The sequence below is a fragment of the Punctularia strigosozonata genome (assembly GCF_000264995.1).
Source record: "Punctularia strigosozonata HHB-11173 SS5 unplaced genomic scaffold PUNSTscaffold_7, whole genome shotgun sequence".
Lineage (NCBI taxonomy): Eukaryota > Fungi > Basidiomycota > Agaricomycetes > Corticiales > Punctulariaceae > Punctularia > Punctularia strigosozonata.
In genome coordinates, this window is record NW_006767439.1 from 549,640 (window position 1) to 568,881 (window position 19,242).

A 19,242-nucleotide genomic window follows, 5' to 3' on the forward strand; every position below is an offset into this window, starting at 1 on the left:
TCTACACCCATACTGTGAAGGCTAGTGTATCACGCCGCCTTCGCATCGAAGTGGGTCAATGAGAACTTTGTAGGTGGCCCATTCGTCGTGCCTGAGTTCCAGGACAGCATTTGGTCCGAATCGGTCGGGCTACGAGGACTTAGGTACTATTTGAGATGATACGTCATCTCGAGAGCAGACAAGAACGTCTTTCCATGCTGGAGCGCTTCATCGATTCTGTCTCCTTCCCGCTCCCCGTGGTTAGCCATTGCTGACAGACGTAGTCCGACGGTAGCGCGAAACAAGGTTGGTTGAACGGGGGGGGTACACGATGGGCGACGCAGGCATGGACCGGAAGGCAGATTTCACTCGATTCATCCAGCCGATGTTGTAGAGCTTCATGAGTAGATGTGAGTAGTATGTAGCGGTGACCGTGAGGAGGCAGAAAACAAGACACGCCGTGCAGACGCGGCCAGCCACAAGCCCTGATGTAACCTGGCGACGAGAATCGACGACCATACGCGTCTTTCCACACAATGTCATACTCTGAAGATCTCCATGGCACGGGAGTCGAGAAGACAAAGACGTCGTTGTCCTCCGATCAGTCGATTCGAGCTTGCGATGTTATTGTACGTATAGCTACAGCCTACCTGGCCTCAGTTTTGTTCTGGACGCCCTGAACGACCGCTTCGGTCGGTGTTGTTACTGGATCGGCCTTCGACGATACTTAATGGATGTATCTCGCAACCTCTGATGTTCCTACGCTTCTCCGCTCGTCCGACACTGGCTGCGCTATACGTCCTGACAGCCCTCAGTGCCGAATCAATACAAGCTCTGGCTGAGCTCGGGTGAAATGTCGACAACTGAGTTGGACATCCGAAACATGAGCTCATTCCTCTCGAAGCTCGAGCGCCCATTTAAGGATGCTGCCAAGTTCCTTCGGCGACGGAACCCCGACAGGTGAGGCTCCATGTCGATCAGCAAAACGCACTTGGTTGCTAATCAGCGCGTTTCGCATGGTTCAGCCTCTCAAAACGTCCAAGCAACACGAAAAGTCATAAACCCTCGGTGATTCGGGCTAGTTTGGATGTGATATGTGAGCTCCAGTTATTCAGTCGATCAGAAGGACTCTTCATGATGCCTTCTGCAGCTCAGCGAAACCATTCTCCAGATTTTCCCTTGCATCAGACGGCTGCAGCAACTTCCGTTACAGAGAAGAACGCTCCTGCGACGGGTGGGGATCGCATATTCGAGCAACTGAACAGTGCTACGCGCGAAGCACCACGAGAGCAATCATTATCTCCCGATGGGGACTCAGCCCCATTAGCCGCTAATCCGGTTATTCCGAGTCAAGGTTTGCCTTTAATCTGCTTTTAAATTGAGAGACTCCGATTGTTGACCTGTACCTATATCTAGTCGGGAAACCTCGCGTGCGGCTCTGCAATCGTATGAACTCGGCATGCATTATCGAAATCACTCGCGATGCCAGTGGTGAAGTTTGCGTGATCCTTCGATCGGCCGAGGATCCCATTCCTCCCCCATCTCGGTCGACAGCGCCTAGGTGGCGTCGTCGTCATATTCCGTTGCCCGATATTCCAGAGCTCTCTCCCCCTACAGCGGACGATAGCCCGTCGCCACCCGCCCTCGACATCGCCTTCAGTGGTATTCACGCGCCTCAACGATCGCCATTATCACCATTCTTGGAGTTAGAGGAGCTATCATCTGAGGACTTCAAAGGCAATGAAGGCGATGTCGGTGAAATGGGTGATGCCGAATCCACGGATGATAGCTCCGACTCGCACCAGCTCGCTTTTTGGGCGTCGTAGCGTCCGGCCACCGCTATGCTGTCTGACCCTCGGACGCGCACGGGCTTCACGGTCTGCACCAACTGCGTCTTTGGATTTCGTGGAACCTGGCTTGTTTATACTTGCTCGCAAATCACGACAATAATACTGACATTCACGGCTGCTTCACACCACGAGACGAAAATTTGCATTTATCATCGGACCATATATCATCTTACAAGAAGTATCGCCACGTTCTCGCATTTCACATATGCATGTAGATAGACGCCCTATGTAATCAAAACATTAATGTGGAATATCTGCAACGAAGCTTGCGGGACGCTCATGGCGGCCTATGTCCATTGTGGGAACGACGTCATACCGGCACTCTCGCCGCGTCAAGCCGCGACACTGCCCGTTTCCCCGACGAGTCTCGCCACTTGTACCTGGTTATAATGTCGCATGTTTTATGAGAACGGATTGCACGACCTTGCGTAACCAGACGGTGCTCACCCTGACCCGCAACCTCGACGACTAGTGCTCCCTGCAAACTTCGGGATATCACCCCCCATACTCCTGAACCCCATACGATCCCACACCTTACTCTACACCACTCGCTCGGACCCCGCTTCACCAACAATCTAATTGATAAGACCTCGCCATGCCGATTTACGACCAACACCCCGTGTACCCGCACCAGGCGCATCTGCGCTTTGCATACGAGCCCTTTAAATCTATCTACGTGTGGTGGAGGCTGCTCACTACGCTCATCGTCAGTGAGTCTGCAACCCTTGAGTTCGCAAGGTTGGGCACTAAATCGACACCTCAAGCGGGACTATGGACTGTATACTACACGTTTATGCCCAGAAGGTTTAGGCCGAGGCCGTCCTGGAGTCTCCTGCAGATCATCATCGTCAAATTCTATAGACGAATATTCAAGGCAAGTCTCAGTCACACACATGGTTCCGTTGTTGTTATCTTTACTGTCTTTCCTTCAGGTCACGGAGGTAGCTGGTGTTACATGGGGCACTCGTGATCCTCAGGCGGAGTGCGACAATAGGACCCTTCGAGAAACACGGTATGCTAATATTCAGGTATCGATTCCGTTGCTCAAGCTGATCCTTGGTCGCCCAGATTTGAATGGGTTCCAGCCCTTCCCGAAGAGCTTCGCACCGGCGTCCTCGTAGACGAGAAAGTTTCATTCCAGAAGGTCGGCACTTTCATCTGGCCGAAAAGTGCTCCTTGCATTGTTGGCGACAGTAGCTACCGGGACTCGGAGTCGAGCAACGGGAAGCAGAGCGCAGAATCGGCGAACACCCAGGTGCAGAACAAACCATCGGTTGCAGATGTCGATGCCGAGCAGACTGTCGGCGCGCCGAAAGTCATTGGGGTGTTCATGCATGGCGGAGGTTACACGCAAATGTCTGCCCACGAGAAGGCTGGGACTAGTCGTATACCTCGCAGACTCGTTGAGGTTAGTTACTGGGTGCAGTTTGACTACGATACACTGGAAGCTGATGTATGCCGTTCTCAGGACAAGACCTTCACGGAGATACACGCAGTCGAGTACCGCCTACTGCAACACGGACCGTGCCCGGCTGCTTTGCAAGATGCTGCTGCTGTCTACTCGCATCTAGTCCGCTTTCACCCTGGATTGCGGGCAGTGAAAGGTGAGCGTTGACGCTAACACACGCATCTTGTCCTGACGTAGCTCAACGAATCACAGGCGAAGACGGTGTTTGGCGATATCCTCACGACCCGCCTTCTGCGAAATCCCATCCGAGCAGGAAACACAACATTCCCGGAATGGAAACGGATGACTCGGATGAATCGCCATGGTCGTCGCCAGAAGGGACGCCCATGACCGGCTATAAGATTCCATCCGGATTGGGTCACGAAATTCCGAACGAAGGTAACAACACAACTCGGGACGTGTTGTGGTGTACTGAACCACCCTACGCAGGTCCCTCTACGACAACGGAATACGCTAACGTGTCAGAGACTGGAGTGCCTTTACACATCAATGCCGAGGGACAGCCAGTCAGGTCACCTTTACCGAACACGAACTCGTAAGTGAAACATGAAGCAATAGGTTGCGATGAAGCTCACTGATCGTGGTCAGCGTCAATGGCGCCGGGGGAAAAGCGATGCGTGATGGAAATTCCCCACAAGGAGGCCGACAGACCAAGATCGTGCTTATCGGTGCGCTCCGTCCGTAACTGCTGCTGTGCTACTCGAGGGCTCAGATTTGATTGTATTCAGGCGACAGCGCAGGTGGCAATTTGGTACTTGGTCTAGCGCGGTGGATCCGTGACGAAGGCGTTCTCCCCATGCCGGACGGCTTGCTGTTGCTCAGTGTAGGTTTCATTGCATGATGTTTGATCCCGTGTCTGAGTTCTCCTCTAGCCATCGTGTGACCCGTCCCACGCGTTCCCATTGACTCCGTCGTCCTATATCCCTCGACCACATGCAAGCACCGACTATCTCGTTGACAACCCCGAACCACGCGCGCTGCTTCAGAAGACGTTCCTTGGGTTGGCGTTTCATGCTACCCGTATCTGACCGTCTCTGATCCGAGTCCTACCTAGTCACCACCCGCTCGAAACGATCCATTCACCTTACCTTTCACCTGCATCCCCTCGCGTACTGCGCGCATACGGACATCCGGTCACGCATGCGGGTGAGTGATCAGTTTCCTTCCGTTCATTCCCAAATTCCCCTTTGATGCTGCCCTCTGTATGTTTTTCCGTCGTTCTCGCAAGGCACTAACGCAGACCATCACTCGACTTATCCACCTCCATCTGGCTCCCATTTGTCTCACGCTGATGACACGGCGCGCGGTTCGCGACGACGTCACGACGGCGGTACCGCGGAAATACCAGGCACCGACAAGAGTTTACATCGCAACGGGGAACACATCGGCGCAGGAGCCATCGCTGCCGCTTCCGCTAGCGTCTTGGCTATCGCTGAGCCCAACCCTGAACATACCTTAGATCTCACGCTCATGCCAGGTCAGTTTGCTATCGTCCTCATTGCTTTTAGATCAATCAACTCCAAACAGAACCTGACCCAGAAGCTCCGCGCCGTTCACCCCGTGTCACTCACAAGTTGACCGAGCTCGACCGCTCCGTCCAGCGACCGGTACTGCAGAGCACACAGACGTTCCTGAATCCGAAACCCAGGCAAGTGGCTATCGTTGATGAAAACAACCCGACGGCTCATCTAGGCGCAGGGACCCGGCACTGAGGACGAGTTTGTTTGGCGGTTTCTCGAAGAGCTTTGTCACGGTCGGAGACGCTGAGCGACTGGAGCGCGAGGTCAGTATTGTCGTTTTATTCCATGAGACATCAGTCGCACTGACTTGCACGAAGATTGTCATTTTGGTGAATGCGATGAAACGAGACGGAGTGGACGTCCATGTGCAATGGGCGAAGGACGCGGTTCACGACATGCTCATGCTACCTCTCTGGGACGAGCAGATTCGAGAAGCTACTTGGCAAGCAATCCAGAAGTGGATCGCGGAGCTATGATCACGATCGGCTTCATCCAGTCGTTGCGGGCGGGGCATATCACATTCGTACGGACGCATTGCGATATATGTCTTATTTTCTTTTAGAGAGGACGATGTTCTAAAGCTCGTACTCACTGATGTACTTACTCGGAGCCAACACCTGAAATCTACCTGGCGAACTTTCAATCGGCGATGTCTGGAGATGAAGAGTCCCTGTTAGATCGTAAATCGAACGCAAGCACAATGAGCATCGACGTAGAGCAGAAAAATCGTCAGGAGGCCGATGTCGTGTTTTGGCGAGCGCTCGACGAATTTGCCATCCCACGCATAACGTTGACGCAGGCATGATTAAAGAAATGCGTCAAAACGTACGACGCTGGCAGGATTCGAACCTACGCCCGGAAACCGGAAGAGATTTCTAATCTCTCGCTATAACCACTCAGCCACAGCGCCATGTTGTGTTGCAAGCATTCACGCAATCCATCAGTCACTCGGAGAAATGCCGTACCATGGCTGAGTATTGAGTACTGTAGCTTTACGACCTTATGTTCGTCCCCTGTCCCCATGGCTTCATGAACTGAACCTAAAGTGACAGGTTGTTCCCTGTCCCCTCACCTGCCGGACGTGCGTAACTGAGTGCGGGAAAATAATGGGTTGACTGTGCGAAACACAAATGTGATGTATATCACTTCAGAACCAAAGTATATTTCCCACGGATAGTTGAACCTTCCACAAACCTGAACATAAGGTCGTAAAACTACAGTATGCTCATCTTTCGTTTCTGTTGATGCTACCTCCGCTCCAATGAAAAATGATCGCTGAGGCCTCAGGCTGACAGAAAGGAATCCAAAAAGCCGTTTAAAGTTAACGACCAATCGCTCCAAGGGCGCGTACGTCATCGATCTTGTACAAGTATGATGACACCTCGGGTCCTTTTTTTCGTCCGCCATTTCAGCCTCAGAATCCTGTGCGAGATCTCGCATCTGTACACCGATACTCAGTAGTAGGATAGTTGCGGTCATCCTTCCACATAGATCGTACCTCAAGAGGTCTAGCGGTATCAAGTATCAACCACCCACGCACGTCGTTGCCGCCATATCCAAGATCGAGAAAATGTCTGCACCACCGCTGTCGCACTTCAAGCTCCTTGTTTTCGATGTGTACGGTACTCTTGTCGTGAGCGTAGTGGCCCCCAATTTCGGTGTTTCCCTCCGCTTACCATGGATTATCGGTGGATAAAGGACTGGGAGACGGGCCTGTATACCGCCCTGAAACCATTACTGGCGATGACCTCCGGGAATACGTGGTCGAAGAGGGAGGCGCTGCAAGCTTTCTCGAGCGTTGAGAAAGATTTGCAAGCCAAGTATCCTGACGTACGGGAAATATTGCACATTGCAGTACCGAGGACTCAGGAAATAGCTGTTTGATCCAGATGCTGTACTCATATTTGCTCGCCAAGGGGCACGCGGATTTTGCGGCCCGACTCAAGTCGGAATCTTCTGCACCTGCGCCGACAGGGTCGACAACAGCGCAAGTCGAAACGAGTTCAGCTGAAGCATCGACCACCACCACTACGGCGTCGACATCCGCGGGTACGAGCGCAGCTGGGCCCACGAATGATTCCCTAGTGAGTCGCCTTACACATTTCGTAACCACGCCTTAAACACCGGCTTAGTCGTCCGCAGATATAGCATTTGGACAATCAATCAAAGACTGGCCCGTGTTCCCCGACAGTGTGGCTGCTCTTGCCACTCTTTCGAAACACTACAAGTTGGTGGTGCTTAGCAATGTCGATGAGGTTGCATGCAACTTGGTGTCTTGCTCCATGGAAGCTCAGATGTAACCACCCTGTCCAGGCTAGCTTTGCTCACACCAAGGCGGCATTGGAGCATGGCTTCGCTTTCGACGAGATCATCACTGCGGAAGATGTCGGCGCATGGAAGCCATCAACGAGGGGCCACCAATACGTCCTCGACGTTGCCAAGCAGAACTTGGGAATCGAGGCGAGCCAAGTTCTAGTCACGGCCCAAAGTCTCTGGCACGACCACACTCCCGCCGTGTGTCTCGGATTTCTCCCGATAGTTGACCCCGCTCACTTTCCGTACAGAACAAACTCGGTCTATCGTCTGTTTGGATTGACCGCGCGGGTGCAACGATTGGCATTGATAACCCGGAGAAGTACCAATATCTGCGACGTTTCGCCACTCTTGGCGAGATGGCAGCCGCTGTTGACGCAGGCGAGTGAACCAGACTGGCTGGAGAAAATACAATGTATTAAGTAGATGACGTATGCGAATAAATACCATAGCCAACGTTCAGCCTCCATCAGCTGAACACCAGGTCGCGTAGCATATCAGCCCAGCTCTGCGTCTGCCTGTGCGCACCCAGTTACTACTCTTCATCAGGCACATCCTCTATCGTTGCTGAACGGCTGTTTGGTCGTGATTCGCCTTCCCCTGAGTCAACGACCTCCTCAATCTTGGCGCCACCGGTCGCAGGCTCAGCGGGCGCTTTTCCCTTGCCCTTGTCGACCTTCTTCTTCTTCCCCTTCTTCTTGGGCAGGTCCCACTCCCACAGTGGAATAAATGATTCCACCTACAAGCACAAAAGGGGTTAACGCTATGCTGCGCCTACACAATGATAACGCTGTACTCACGAAGCCGACGTCGGCGAAGAGCTTCGGAAATATCCAGATGCCGGGTGGTGTTACGATGATGGTGATGATGTAGAAGACGAGTCGCAGGATGGCTATCACGAAGAACAGCCCGATGAGGCCTAGTACACCCATGCTGAGGTACCAAACACCCAATCGCATGCTCGCTGGCCAAAGGGGGAACATGACACCCGCTAGCATGACGACAACCATCGCGACACCACCCGCATAAGTCGTCCACTGTGAGCCTTCGTAAAACCATGCGTAATAGTCCGACGACGCGGAAGCCAGCTGGAACTGCTGCATCTGCACGATCTGAACCTGCTTAGGAGACGAGGCCGAGGAGCCGGAAGGCTGTCCCCTCTCCACCTTCAGGAAAAAGGCGAAGGGAATGATACTGTGCAGTAGTTGTGCTGCTTCTTGTTCCGAGGTGACTTTTGGTACGTTTTTTAATTTGGCATAGGCGGGGGATAGCAGAGCTTTGATGGCGCCCTTCCCTAGAAGCATACACAAGCAGTCAGATGTACGTTTTCCATGATGGGCACGGAGCCGCATCGTGTCTCCAGCCACGTATTCGTGTCTCCAGGACAAGGTTACATTAGCAACCGATCACTCACCCTTGAAGTAATCTATCCGCTTTCCGTTGAGCACTCCGACGCGTATTTTCATGCCAGCTTTGCTGGACCGCAAGAAGTTGACAACATTGCGTACATCTTGCGGTGCCTTCGCCTGCTGCTCGAGCGTAGACATTGAATGTTCGCTCTTCCGTTGGGACAAGGTTTCGCCGTCTGGCAAGGAGGCCGAGAGTCACCGGAGCACGCAGTGTCCGGTCAGACGATGCAGATATATGCTAACGAAGAGTCAAGACAGCGGATTCCAAACCGCTAGCCATGCCAGCGATGCATTGTCCAGGGCAACTGATCACATGGCCATTTCACTGGTGGCTAAGGGCGGCGGGGTATCTACAGTACGGTGTCCCAACTTCTGATACAAATCCTTGCTGTATGAACGTTCCTGCATATTCATTGCCTTCCGTGGCTAGAGGACCCCTGCGTGGCAGGTTCGGCGCAACATCTATCTGCAGTTTCGGCATGTGCGGGGGCGAAAATCCAGGTTGAGCGGTAACTTGCCAAACATTCCAGTTTCTGGGCCTCTGGCAGACAGCATGAGTTTCTCATTCGAGAAGGGATGCTATATAGCACGATACTATAGCGGAAGCACAAAGGCAGAAGCTTGGAGCCCTTCGATTGCACTCGGTTTCGTTACTTCGGGCCCGTAGGTATGTTGTGCCTGAACGATCAGCAGCAACATCTAACCGGTGCCTTCGTATCCGCATGCTGCAGACGCTGCCATATCGCCTTGCTAACGCGCATAACGTCCTTCAGCAGCCGCGTTGGTGCATTATCAGCCAACACTGAAACACGTCCTTGAGCGACTTACTACGGATTCTTTGGAAGGTTTGCAGGGAAATCCGTCGAGGCAAGACACAAGCATTCACCTGCACGTATCTAGAAAACTGAAGGCGCATCATTTAGCCGCTTTGCTGGTCATAATTGAGTGGGACCAACTCACGAAACGCCAGACAGGTTTGCAGTGCAGCCCTCGTCGCACGGACCGTCGAGCCTATAGGAAGCGAGCGGCAAGCCGAGTCAATCCCAGAGGGATTGGTGCGAAGCATTCACGTTGAAGTGATGTGTAGCTCAGTCAATTGCAAAGGACTGACGCTAAGCATTCACGTTGAAGCGATGTAGCCTGTTTTTCCCGATGGATAATCCGCTTGCTGTTCTAGGGGCAGACAATTTGAAGGCATACGGTCATGCCCGCGGCAACCGCGAATCGCATAATCATCCGCCCATACGTGGTTTCCAACGGTTGCAGTCGCGAGTTTGTGCCTGGCCCCCGGTGAAGAGATGACCATATGGGCCGGGCCTGTTTAAGGCCATTACCCAGTGGACGTCCAAGCCTTCCCGCTCTCGGAGGTCATGGACGGAGGGTAAGTTTTCTATATCGCCAGTCTCCCGGCGCGCGGCGTTTGAACTTGAGGCAGTTGCCCGCCTACTGGATGTGGCGGCGGACGGAGGTTTGTCGCTCCTGGTTATGTTCCAAAACGTATGGATCATGAGTGAATCGCTAGACCTTCTCTCTCTATGGAATATACAACCGATGCACCCCCTCCTGCTTTGCACCCCTCGACCGGCCACTCGGCGGGTTACATTCGCGTCGAGCTTCAAGAGTTGCAGGGAGCCGATCGGGGTAGGAAGTGAGTGCTCTAGCGGGTGACGACGCCCCCTCGACGGCTGAAATTATTTTAATTGCCTAAGATACGGTGTCAAGGACCGCCGACCTCTCGACCCGGTACCATTCGCCTTCACGTTTGCATCATACTGAAGTTGTGCGCTCATCGGAACTGTGCGATACAGCCCCCCGTCGTGCAGCTACGGCTTCACAGGACGATCGATATCGGAGGCAACAACTTAGTGGAAAGAGAGATAGAGGACTACAGGTGCGTCCTACCCTAGGTGTCTCGACGAGGCGAGATGAGCCGACGCCTCTTACCGCTGCGCACAGGGATGTTCAGGTTTCTGGCCTGATATGTCATATCGACGCATATCCATGGCCAGAAACACCTCAGGGAGCAGGCACGCAGATTACCATACCATCGGACGAGACCCGTCAAAACACCTCGTTGTCGGCGCAGCACACGTCCTTCACTTGGAGGACTGCCGTAAGGCCGGCCCACCCTGTACCCCCGACTCTGGATGACCTGCCAGCCTTTCGGCAACCTGAAAGGCCGGACCCCGACCCAGTCCTTGCCGTCATCAATGGACTGGCGATACGAGAATCTCACTCAGTGACGACCGACATAGTTGTGAGTCCAGTGCTATTCTCCGCACGCGGATATACGGTAATCCACGCTCAAGGGTACCCGGGCGGTGGAGGCGCAGATAATCACTCACGAAGCCCAATATATCATCGTGTTTGTGTTTGCAGTATGTTCATCCAGTTCCTTTCGCGAACCAACGACTCATTCTATACTGAATGACATACAGGATCTTGCGATGAAACGCGAGGGGAACTTTCTGTTCAGATACAGGGCATTTGACTTGCTATCGCCCAACAAAGAACACATGGTAGCCGAAGGAAGGGCCCCGATTCCGATGCTGGCCGAGTGCTTCTCGCGAGACGCTACCAAAATATGGGATACCAAGACGTTCCCAGGTTTGAGGCCGTCGACGAGCTTGACAATGGTGATCAATTCCACAATTCGCCCGTGCCATGGCTAATATCCTTGTTACTTTCAGGAAATTGCTGCGCAATCCAAAAGCCACCGACCCCGTCTGCGATTGCCCACGAAACGTGCTCGCCGATCAGATAGCGAGTGAATCCGATGGGTAAAGAAGGAACGATCGAACGGGCATGCTGCATGCCTTTTTCGAATATATGGCCGTTTTTACGTCGCGTTAGGAGATACACGAACCTCGCCGACATTCAAGGTTTACCTTCGCCGGTCTATTTTTGCGCTATTGCTGTTTGCGTTTTCGCATGTCACCGTCTCACCTTTGTCGTTGGTAGTAGGGGTTTCCCGACACGTTCCATCGCCATTTCCCCCCGCTCCCCGAAACACGGAATCGTATCGTATCGTTTCCCTGCTTGCGGGAGTCCTCGAGTCCTCACGCTACGTCATACGCGAAAGCCCCGCCGGCATCCCGCTACGTCAGTCGCGCATACAGTCAGTTGCTGGAAGTGAGTCAATGGAATACGTTACGGCGGACCCCTGATGGCTGACGATAATGGCTCAGAAGTCCTTGACGGGATGTAGAAAATCCGAGAGCGACTTCGCGAAGATTAACGAACGGATCCGGGGAATGCCCCGAGCGCAAGAAGATGCGCCCGACCTGTGCGATATCGGCGATACTGTAATGACCACCGAACCTCGGCGACATGAACTAGGCACTGACTGGCCGATTTGGAAATCGATGAAAGGATGCTTCTAGTTCGCATCTGCGATTCATGCAATCGTCACCGGTGCGTAGTCCGACATGCAGTACCGTGCAGCTGAAACAGAATGGAACTCGACTTGGATCTTGAACTGTATGCAGTTCGGTATTCCGTGTTTCCGATGCAGTTCGCGGATGGACCGGGCCCGGAGGTACGTTCCTCCATAACTCAGGTCGCGCCTTGGAGGAACGAAAGCGCGATACGGTCGCATAGCTGGGCACAACATGGGGGCGAAGAATGCCGGGAATGCAGCGCGAGGTCCACAGTTGTCCCCAGAGCTTGGAAGCACCAATCGCCGGGAAGAGTGGACCACGACCTACACAGCGCAATCTCAGCTTAAACCCCGCGGCGGCATACTACCATCTGTGAGATAGATACTCATCAAGGAAGATGGCAGACGGAACTACACATGAATTCGTCGCCCAATCAAACGCCCTTATACAGCTATGAGGCGTTGACGCAACAAATGATACTCGGAGCTTGCATGGACCATAGGCCTAGGTTTGTAACTAACTCCGCTCGCCTCAACAGAGCTCGGACCAGTTGTTTCCCGGGACTTCAGTACCAAGCGCTCGTATAAGCAGGATACGGCCCAACCTCAGTGGTTGTCTATCTGCCACAATGCAGCAGCACAATAGCATGTGTCCCCGATTATTTGTCCGCATGTGTTATTCGAGGCGACATGATTTAGGGAATGAATATTAATGAATGTAGACGCGGAGTGATTCGAGGTGGCGTCGGCGTCTGGCACTTCTTTTCAGGGGCTCGGACGACGTTCCGTTTAACGTGCAAACCTTCCCAAGCAGTAGACCACCATCACCGATGAAAACCGCCCCGTCATCGCAATTGCTATCGTATGTGCTGAGACGCAGCATCCACACAGGGACCCGGCGCACTGCAAGGCTCGACTCCTTACACTGTCTGCCCTGGGGATACCCCACACGGACTTACGCCTCGCAGCCCGCTGCTAGTTCTGCTTCAAGGCCTTCACCTTGGTCACATTCGAGGATATCTACAGTGTTTGGTCTGCTTGTGGCGACCGGTGTCGGTGCGACCGCGTACGGTATGTGCGTAAAGCCCGTGCCTATACTCTGCTTCTGCTTACCTTGCCCGTCTCTCCTTCTGACGTCGTTAGATACGACTTCTTCGCGTCATTCGCGACTTGGCCTGCCGAGATAAAAGCCGATTTGCGTGCTGGGGTCAAAGCGAAGCGAAATGGTGACTGGATCCTGAGCCGTGGCTTCCTGACAAGGTACGTTACCCCATGGATCTCATTGTGTCCCTCCCCTTCTCAATCATGCAATTTTAGGGCATGGGATAATGCTCGAACATTACCTCGCTCCTCATTCGAGCCGGATACATACCTCAAGATATCGGGAATCGCTATCACACTTGCCGAAGTCCTTGAGAACAACCTCCAACCCGACGCCGCATACGAGGTGTACCGATCAGCGCTCGAGCTTTACACTGGGTCAGACCATGGAGAGCCCTCCGGCAGTTCCTCGAAATCTACAACGGTCCTCAAAGACCGGATGCGCACCGTAGCACTCGCTTCCAAGCTCGGTACACTGGCCCAAGCGCTGCATAAACCCATTGAGGACGAAGAAAAATGGCTGACCTATGCCGTCAACGAACTGCTCAAGACGCTCACGATTGTGAAGCAGAATCCGTCGGCCTCTCTATGGGAGACATTACGCGGCCAAAGCTCAAAGAACACCCAACCGAAAGATGGCACGGAACTGGTTCTCTCTGAGCTCGACCTGCCGGCGTGGGTGACGAAAACGGATGTGAGCGCCCCGCTTGAGGCGCTTGGGACATTCTACGCTCAGCATGACAAAATCGAGTGCGTGCTTTCGACCGTCATCCGTTCGATCGTAGCTGAGAAGGAATCGTCAGCTACGCGTACCCTTTGTATCTACATGCAGCCGCCCTTCTCACTGGTCCCGTCGCTCGGTCCCCCTCGACGGGACGTATTGTGGGCGCTACTTCCGTTAGTTCTGTTCCCGATTTATGTCGTGGGGCGCAGCTGCTTGCAAATATCGCCGACCTTACGATCAAATATGACAAAGGGCGAGCGAATCCCGCCGCCATGGCGCATGCTGTGGATACCACCATCGACGCCATCAAGCTAATGCAGCAGGGAATAGCAGAAGCGACGAGCATTACAGGAAAGGTCGATTATGACGCCTGTGACGCCTGTGAAACCGGACTGGTAGCAGCTGTCTACAACATGGGCGCTCTGGCGGAGGTGAGCGACCTCCCTCTTGTCGCGGTTATGTAACGTGGGCTAATAGCAGTTTGCAGATGAATGGCCAACCGGATCAAGCGAGAAAGAACTTCGAAAGCGCCTTGAAGCAGGCGCAAAGGATGGGCATGAGTGAAGGTGTGCGGGAGGCGACGTTGGCTTTGCGGAGGATAGAACGGCAAGAGCGCGCCGACGCGATTGTCAAGGCTAGGGTGCAAGCTCGGGATGGTGCCAAGGCGGCTTCTCCACAACCTTAGAGCGCTTACATGTCTCCGTATCTACACGATACGCCAGAGGATGCGCTGGCGTGGTTTGCGGGATCGCAACCTGGAAACCGCGCATGTATGCACTCAGGTCATAGAGCGAGTTCCAGTCGAGTGATTATAATTAGGGCTAGCCACCCCGGAAACATCAAGCATATTATGCAGTTCAACCAATCCCTCAACCCCGGTGATACTCGGCTAGTGGTATGGCGCTGCGTATTCATACGGCGCAGATCAGTTAAGGCGCTCGTCATCAAACACAGCACTCTCACCGCGTATTCAGCGACTCATACAATTGATCCCGGATCTGCCAGCGGGAGTCAGACAGCCATGTCTTTTTCTCGAAGACGAGGTAATCTTTGACTTCTTTGGGGTCAGTGCGCTTGATGAGCATGCCTCTGCGGTTGTAGGTTGACAACGTCTGCACAAAGACATTGACAATGAATTGGGCATATCGAAATGTAAAGCAAAACACTGAGAGTGTGAAGGCACGCACCTGTAAACTATCAAACCTGACCAACGCGTGTATGAGCCATCGTTGACCCGTCACCGGCGGTTTGGTCGACATGTAGAGCTCCTGAGCACGAAGACTGATTACTGAATTTGGAGCTAACTCTCGATGCAACCTCATTTAAGAATCAGCGGGGCTGAAACGTAGTAGTGCGCGAGAGTTTAGCTTACTTCCATTCATATAATCGGTCTTCGGACTGCCTCCGGCGAATGTGAGTGAGTAGACGGTCACGGTAAGGCGGTATGGCCAGCTGCTTGATCGTGTTCTCATCGCCACTGTTTAAATGCGAAGTTAGTCACGGTAGCATAGTTGACAAAGGCCGATAGGTCACGTACGCGGCAACCGCCACATTGATTTTCGAATAGAGGTCCTTTGTCAAACGGCGGAAGTTGGCCATGTAAGCGTTGGGCTTGGTGGACGCCAACTGGCCAACCGCTGTTATGAGTGGGCTCAAGGGTAGTTAGCGAAGGAAAAGTTTGCACACCTGGAAGATATTCTTCGACCACGGGGACGCTTCCGGGAACTCAGGCACCGCAAGTTTTTTTGAAAGTCGGTGTAGACTACGGGCAAGGACTTGAATGCATGCGAATAGTAAGGAGCAGATACAATGCGACGCACGCAAGGGCATTGTGACCCCAGTTCCACAAATTATCTCCTATCCGTCGATGTATCTCCGTGAGCGGTCCTCCCCTAACCGGTTTGGGGATGTAGACATCTTTTCTTGGTCGTCGTTAGACTCATTTCCAATTTGCGTGCGTTTATACTTCAACGTACCCATAGTGGGCACATTCTGATCGTAAATGTCAAGAGAGGGGTACATCTCCTGGTACCGTTCCATCATCTCCAACTGCTTCAGCTGTTGCTCCTCCTCGCTCATGTTCGGTGATAACCCTGCGGCGGCCTGCTGGGCGCGTGCGCGGGACTCATAGGCGGCCTTGTTTCCGCGTACGCCAGGTCGTCGGACCGCCTGGACATTCTTCGGCGTGGACCTCGCGGGTACTTCCTGTGTCTGCGTAGCGTAGGTGCGCTGTGGGCGGAGGATGCTCTGCCGGAAGGCCACGTATGAAGGAGACGCTCTGCATCTGACAGCCGGGAGCATTTTACCGAAGTTCAAGCAGCTGGTTCCCGTCGTAGCCCAAGGCGCTCCGAACAAAGTTCGACGTGTGGCTGTGCTACTCGAATACATGATACTATCCTCACGCCTACGAAGTGCAGGGCTACTTATGCCTGTTTAGGGACGGTGCAAGGATATACTATACCTACCGACCTAATCATAGTGAGGCTAATCTGCTCAGTACCTGTCGCATAGGAGGTCGCGCATCGCCTCGTTCAGCCCAGCAATCCTGTATGAGAGACCACATCTGGTCAGACGGCGGATTACAGTGGCAATCGCCTCGGTAAGGCCGAGAGGGCCTTGCACCTCGGCAAACCGCTTGCATCACTGCAGCTTCTTGAGCAATTTCGGAAAACGGAGGGCGAAGCGTAAACAACTGAACAAATTCAGCATGTGAAGACTTTGGAATCCTAGTGAGCGTACCTCTAGGCACGCACAGCCAAAGGCGAATACGTCTGCTGCTTGACTTGTGTCGATTGCATCCAATGACAATTCAGTTTTTTCGAAAAGTTCTGGAGCAGTAAACCGGGTATCTCCCAGGCTGCAACCGTTGATTGAAAGTGGGAGTAACCCAAAGTCAGCCAATCGTGCGTGTCCGTTGTCGTCCACGAGAATGTTGTTCTAAGAACACAATCGCGGATATGAGTCCTCACATTGCGAGACAACAGATACCGATAAATACAAACCCCGCGCAAGCCACCGTGGTAGAGTCCCAGATCATGTAAGTGTTCCAATCCCTGAGCTATTTCTCGTATCTACATTCAGTGTCAATAAACGTGAGTCAATGTGCACAAGCTGTACCAGCGTACAGACCAAGCGTGCGACCGTCCTAATGTCGTGTCTTGTCTTCAGGTATTCCAGTACGTTACCGTTCTTCATCCAAGGCGAAACGAGATATAAAGAGTTCCCCGTCGTCACACATCCTGACCAGGTAACATGCTCCAAGGTACTCCCGGGCAGGTACAGACCCAAGAATGGCAGAAGGTGAGGATGAGCTAATTGACGCCATTCCACTATCCTAGCGCGCAGTATCTGCGCACACATATATGAGCACAGTCACGATCTGATGTGATACGCCGACTTGCCAGATAGAACGCTGATCGATCATTTGCGGTGTAGAGACGGGGTCGTTTGAGCGCGACGTAATCACAACGTAGCGAGAGTGCTCGACGTCTGCGACCTCGAAACACGTCGAAAAAGGCACCGCCTGCTACTGGCATGCCACGGTTTCTGGCGCTCAGGAAGATACCCCGCGGGAACAAGCAAGGAGGAAGTGCGTCCACATGCTGGACCAACTTGCAAAGGAGCGCGGTGACACGAGATCGCTCCGATAGATTCCTTGGCTGGTGAACATTTTTCGAGCGATCCAGTGACTAGAAGCAGCGTAGGTGCAATTTCTACGCAAACATGTAGATCTACTGACCTTTTGGACTTCATTCGCTAGCTTGGGCACATCGGCGACTTGCACAGCATTGACGTCCTTTGAGACAAATGAACCAAGTCCGATCGATCTCAGAATGTTTGTTTCACTGTCGCTCAAAGCAAGGGCTATCAAATGTCTTCAGAAAGGTGCAATTCAAGCAACAGTAAGAGGCGAACATGCATTTTTCTCCGCTGAGGCTTATATGTTGCGTGAGCGCTCCCGATTGCTCCTCGTGGAAGGGGCGTGGGTCTGGTCCGTCGTTGATCTACATTCGTATTGAGCATAAACAAGAGGCATGGAAAGGGGACAATCATATCCATACTGACGACGAGGTGGGACAACGGTCCGGCTTGAACGATCACGACTGGCAGTCGGTGCCACGGCTGTCGAAGTTTCGTGCGCAAACGTCGCAGTGTCTCGCGAACGCGCCTGTGCAGGCAGAGAGGCATCTCAATCCCGCATTGCTTGATGCATCGTCGGCTTAGACTTATAACTTGCAAGGGTCTTGCAGCGTTTGCACAGCTTCGAGTGGCAGGATCGTATTACATTCAGGACCTCAGGTCGCGTTTTCAACGTGTTTCGCATCAAGCATTCACTCAAGGGTAAGTACCTCTAACAGTCGCTCATCCCAGCCAATCCTATTACAACTTCACGAGCGCAGTCTGATTGTTCAGTGAGCATGTCCATAACTAAATCCTCGTGGTCCCCTCATGGACATAGAGGCACATGCAGCGCGTCAACATGCGTTTGCGGCGCTGTGAAGTAAAAATACAGATGCTCCCGTCCGCAATCCAGTTCGCCACGTCATCGTCATGATGGCCGTGTATCTGTAACCAGTTCCAGCCGAGGGTTCAAGCTACAGCAGCAGCTTCTCTTATATGGAGCCCGCTGTCTCAGCATCGAGTTGCCACGGTGGGCATCCTTGCACAACCCATGCGTTTCCCGCGTCCTTAGGCACCGGTCATCATACGGCTCCATTCAATGATGTTCAGACTGACCACAGGATGGCAACTTGCTCGGAAATTACAGATTGTCAGAGGCACGGGTTTCCCTTCACCACGATGATACAGATGCTGATCTGCTTGCTCATACCATGACTCTGGACTATGCTGGACTTCTCCATTTCAATCACAGCCGCTCTTGGAGTGTCAAACATTACATAGGGGCTGGCTATCCGCGTTAGACGAAACTGGCACGAGGAAGCGTCATGCAAGCCGAAGCATCATACGCGCTTGAGCGGTCGTTCAAGCATGCCACGCATTCGGCTTGGAACTTGGGTTGTTAACAGCGAGGCTTCGCGCGCGGATTACCATCCTCCCAGGAGGATAGCACGCAGCAAACACTCCCTAGTCGCGGAGTCCCGGGTGCAGGCCTCACTGCACAGCCAAGGCCATCACTTATTAACCAGCACTCTTGCTCTTCTGTCTACCTTGTACTCTGTCGCCTTTCTGCATCACATCTGGGATCCATCAGAGGACTGAATGATGTGGAGACAACGCGTGCTGAAATGGTTGGATGACATGAGGGTCAGTCGAAATAGATGGTATTCCCATTACTCGAATCGTTTCCCCTGACTTCTGTATGTTTTTGTGGGTATAGGCCGGTAGAGCCCGAGGACAGGTCAGCTGAATACTCGTACGATTTCAACGTCGGCTCAGCAGCCATAATGACCAGCAGGACGTGAAGCCCATTGGTACGGGCGCGCAACCCTACATGCTGCGACCAAGGGCTGACAAGAACCATTGTGCTTCAGAAATCAG

At 53.1% G+C, this 19,242-nt stretch overlaps 7 protein-coding genes and 1 non-coding gene across 8 annotated transcripts; 5 read left to right on the top strand and 3 right to left on the bottom strand.

Moving 5' to 3' along the window:
- Positions 1-862: 862 nt before the first annotated feature.
- On the top strand, positions 863-1,805 carry PUNSTDRAFT_134691 (uncharacterized protein; the record flags this gene model as incomplete). Its single annotated transcript, XM_007384189.1, has 4 exons — positions 863-939; positions 1,005-1,075; positions 1,130-1,333; positions 1,396-1,805. The coding sequence occupies 4 exons, from the start codon at positions 863-865 to the stop codon at positions 1,803-1,805; spliced, it is 762 nt and encodes a 253-aa protein (XP_007384251.1).
- Positions 1,806-2,350: 545 nt separating this feature from the next.
- PUNSTDRAFT_126394 (uncharacterized protein) lies at positions 2,351-5,465 on the top strand. The gene is made up of 15 exons (XM_007384190.1): positions 2,351-2,539; positions 2,594-2,703; positions 2,762-2,841; positions 2,898-3,237; positions 3,298-3,433; positions 3,490-3,675; positions 3,727-3,832; positions 3,886-3,965; positions 4,026-4,120; positions 4,170-4,297; positions 4,352-4,443; positions 4,526-4,774; positions 4,825-4,945; positions 4,996-5,080; positions 5,135-5,465. Exons 1-15 carry the CDS (start codon positions 2,425-2,427, stop codon positions 5,291-5,293), a joined length of 2,082 nt encoding a protein of 693 aa, XP_007384252.1. The 5' UTR covers positions 2,351-2,424; the 3' UTR covers positions 5,294-5,465.
- Positions 5,466-5,645: 180 nt separating this feature from the next.
- PUNSTDRAFT_t67 lies at positions 5,646-5,727 on the bottom strand. Its single transcript has one exon. It is a non-coding gene; the product is annotated as a tRNA-Ser (tRNA).
- Positions 5,728-6,387: 660 nt separating this feature from the next.
- PUNSTDRAFT_113860 (HAD-like protein) lies at positions 6,388-7,519 on the top strand (the record flags this gene model as incomplete). Its single annotated transcript, XM_007384191.1, has 6 exons — positions 6,388-6,450; positions 6,516-6,647; positions 6,707-6,901; positions 6,950-7,072; positions 7,131-7,331; positions 7,382-7,519. The coding sequence occupies 6 exons, from the start codon at positions 6,388-6,390 to the stop codon at positions 7,517-7,519; spliced, it is 852 nt and encodes a 283-aa protein (XP_007384253.1).
- Positions 7,520-7,665: 146 nt separating this feature from the next.
- PUNSTDRAFT_68392 (translocation protein) lies at positions 7,666-8,677 on the bottom strand (the record flags this gene model as incomplete). The annotated part of the gene is made up of 3 exons (XM_007384192.1): positions 7,666-7,869; positions 7,931-8,424; positions 8,545-8,677. The coding sequence occupies 3 exons, from the start codon at positions 8,675-8,677 to the stop codon at positions 7,666-7,668; spliced, it is 831 nt and encodes a 276-aa protein (XP_007384254.1).
- Positions 8,678-9,806: 1,129 nt separating this feature from the next.
- On the top strand, positions 9,807-11,110 carry PUNSTDRAFT_120708 (uncharacterized protein; the record flags this gene model as incomplete). Its single annotated transcript, XM_007384193.1, has 8 exons — positions 9,807-9,920; positions 9,975-10,007; positions 10,062-10,187; positions 10,249-10,282; positions 10,348-10,430; positions 10,496-10,796; positions 10,849-10,917; positions 10,978-11,110. Coding segments are annotated over exons 1-8 (789 nt in total), but the record flags the coding sequence as incomplete, so codon positions are not given.
- Positions 11,111-12,748: 1,638 nt separating this feature from the next.
- Positions 12,749-14,428, top strand: PUNSTDRAFT_113863 (uncharacterized protein; the record flags this gene model as incomplete). Its single annotated transcript, XM_007384194.1, has 5 exons — positions 12,749-12,993; positions 13,062-13,178; positions 13,236-13,769; positions 13,823-14,174; positions 14,231-14,428. 5 exons carry the CDS (start codon positions 12,749-12,751, stop codon positions 14,426-14,428), a joined length of 1,446 nt encoding a protein of 481 aa, XP_007384256.1.
- Positions 14,429-14,612: 184 nt separating this feature from the next.
- PUNSTDRAFT_134696 (uncharacterized protein) lies at positions 14,613-16,044 on the bottom strand (the record flags this gene model as incomplete). Its single annotated transcript, XM_007384195.1, has 8 exons — positions 14,613-14,646; positions 14,707-14,855; positions 14,931-15,060; positions 15,116-15,220; positions 15,281-15,369; positions 15,430-15,505; positions 15,564-15,660; positions 15,720-16,044. 8 exons carry the CDS (start codon positions 16,042-16,044, stop codon positions 14,613-14,615), a joined length of 1,005 nt encoding a protein of 334 aa, XP_007384257.1.
- Positions 16,045-19,242: the final 3,198 nt, after the last annotated feature.

Bases quoted from the DNA above. Each gene is read 5' to 3' on its own strand.
- PUNSTDRAFT_126394 (XM_007384190.1), top strand. From the start codon at position 2,425: ATGCCGATTTACGACCAACACCCCGTGTACCCGCACCAGGCGCATCTG. The intron at 2,842-2,897 runs GTATGCTAATAT...TTGGTCGCCCAG, and splicing joins AGGACCCTTCGAGAAACACG to ATTTGAATGGGTTCCAGCCC. The intron at 3,434-3,489 runs GTGAGCGTTGAC...AACGAATCACAG, and splicing joins TGGATTGCGGGCAGTGAAAG to GCGAAGACGGTGTTTGGCGA.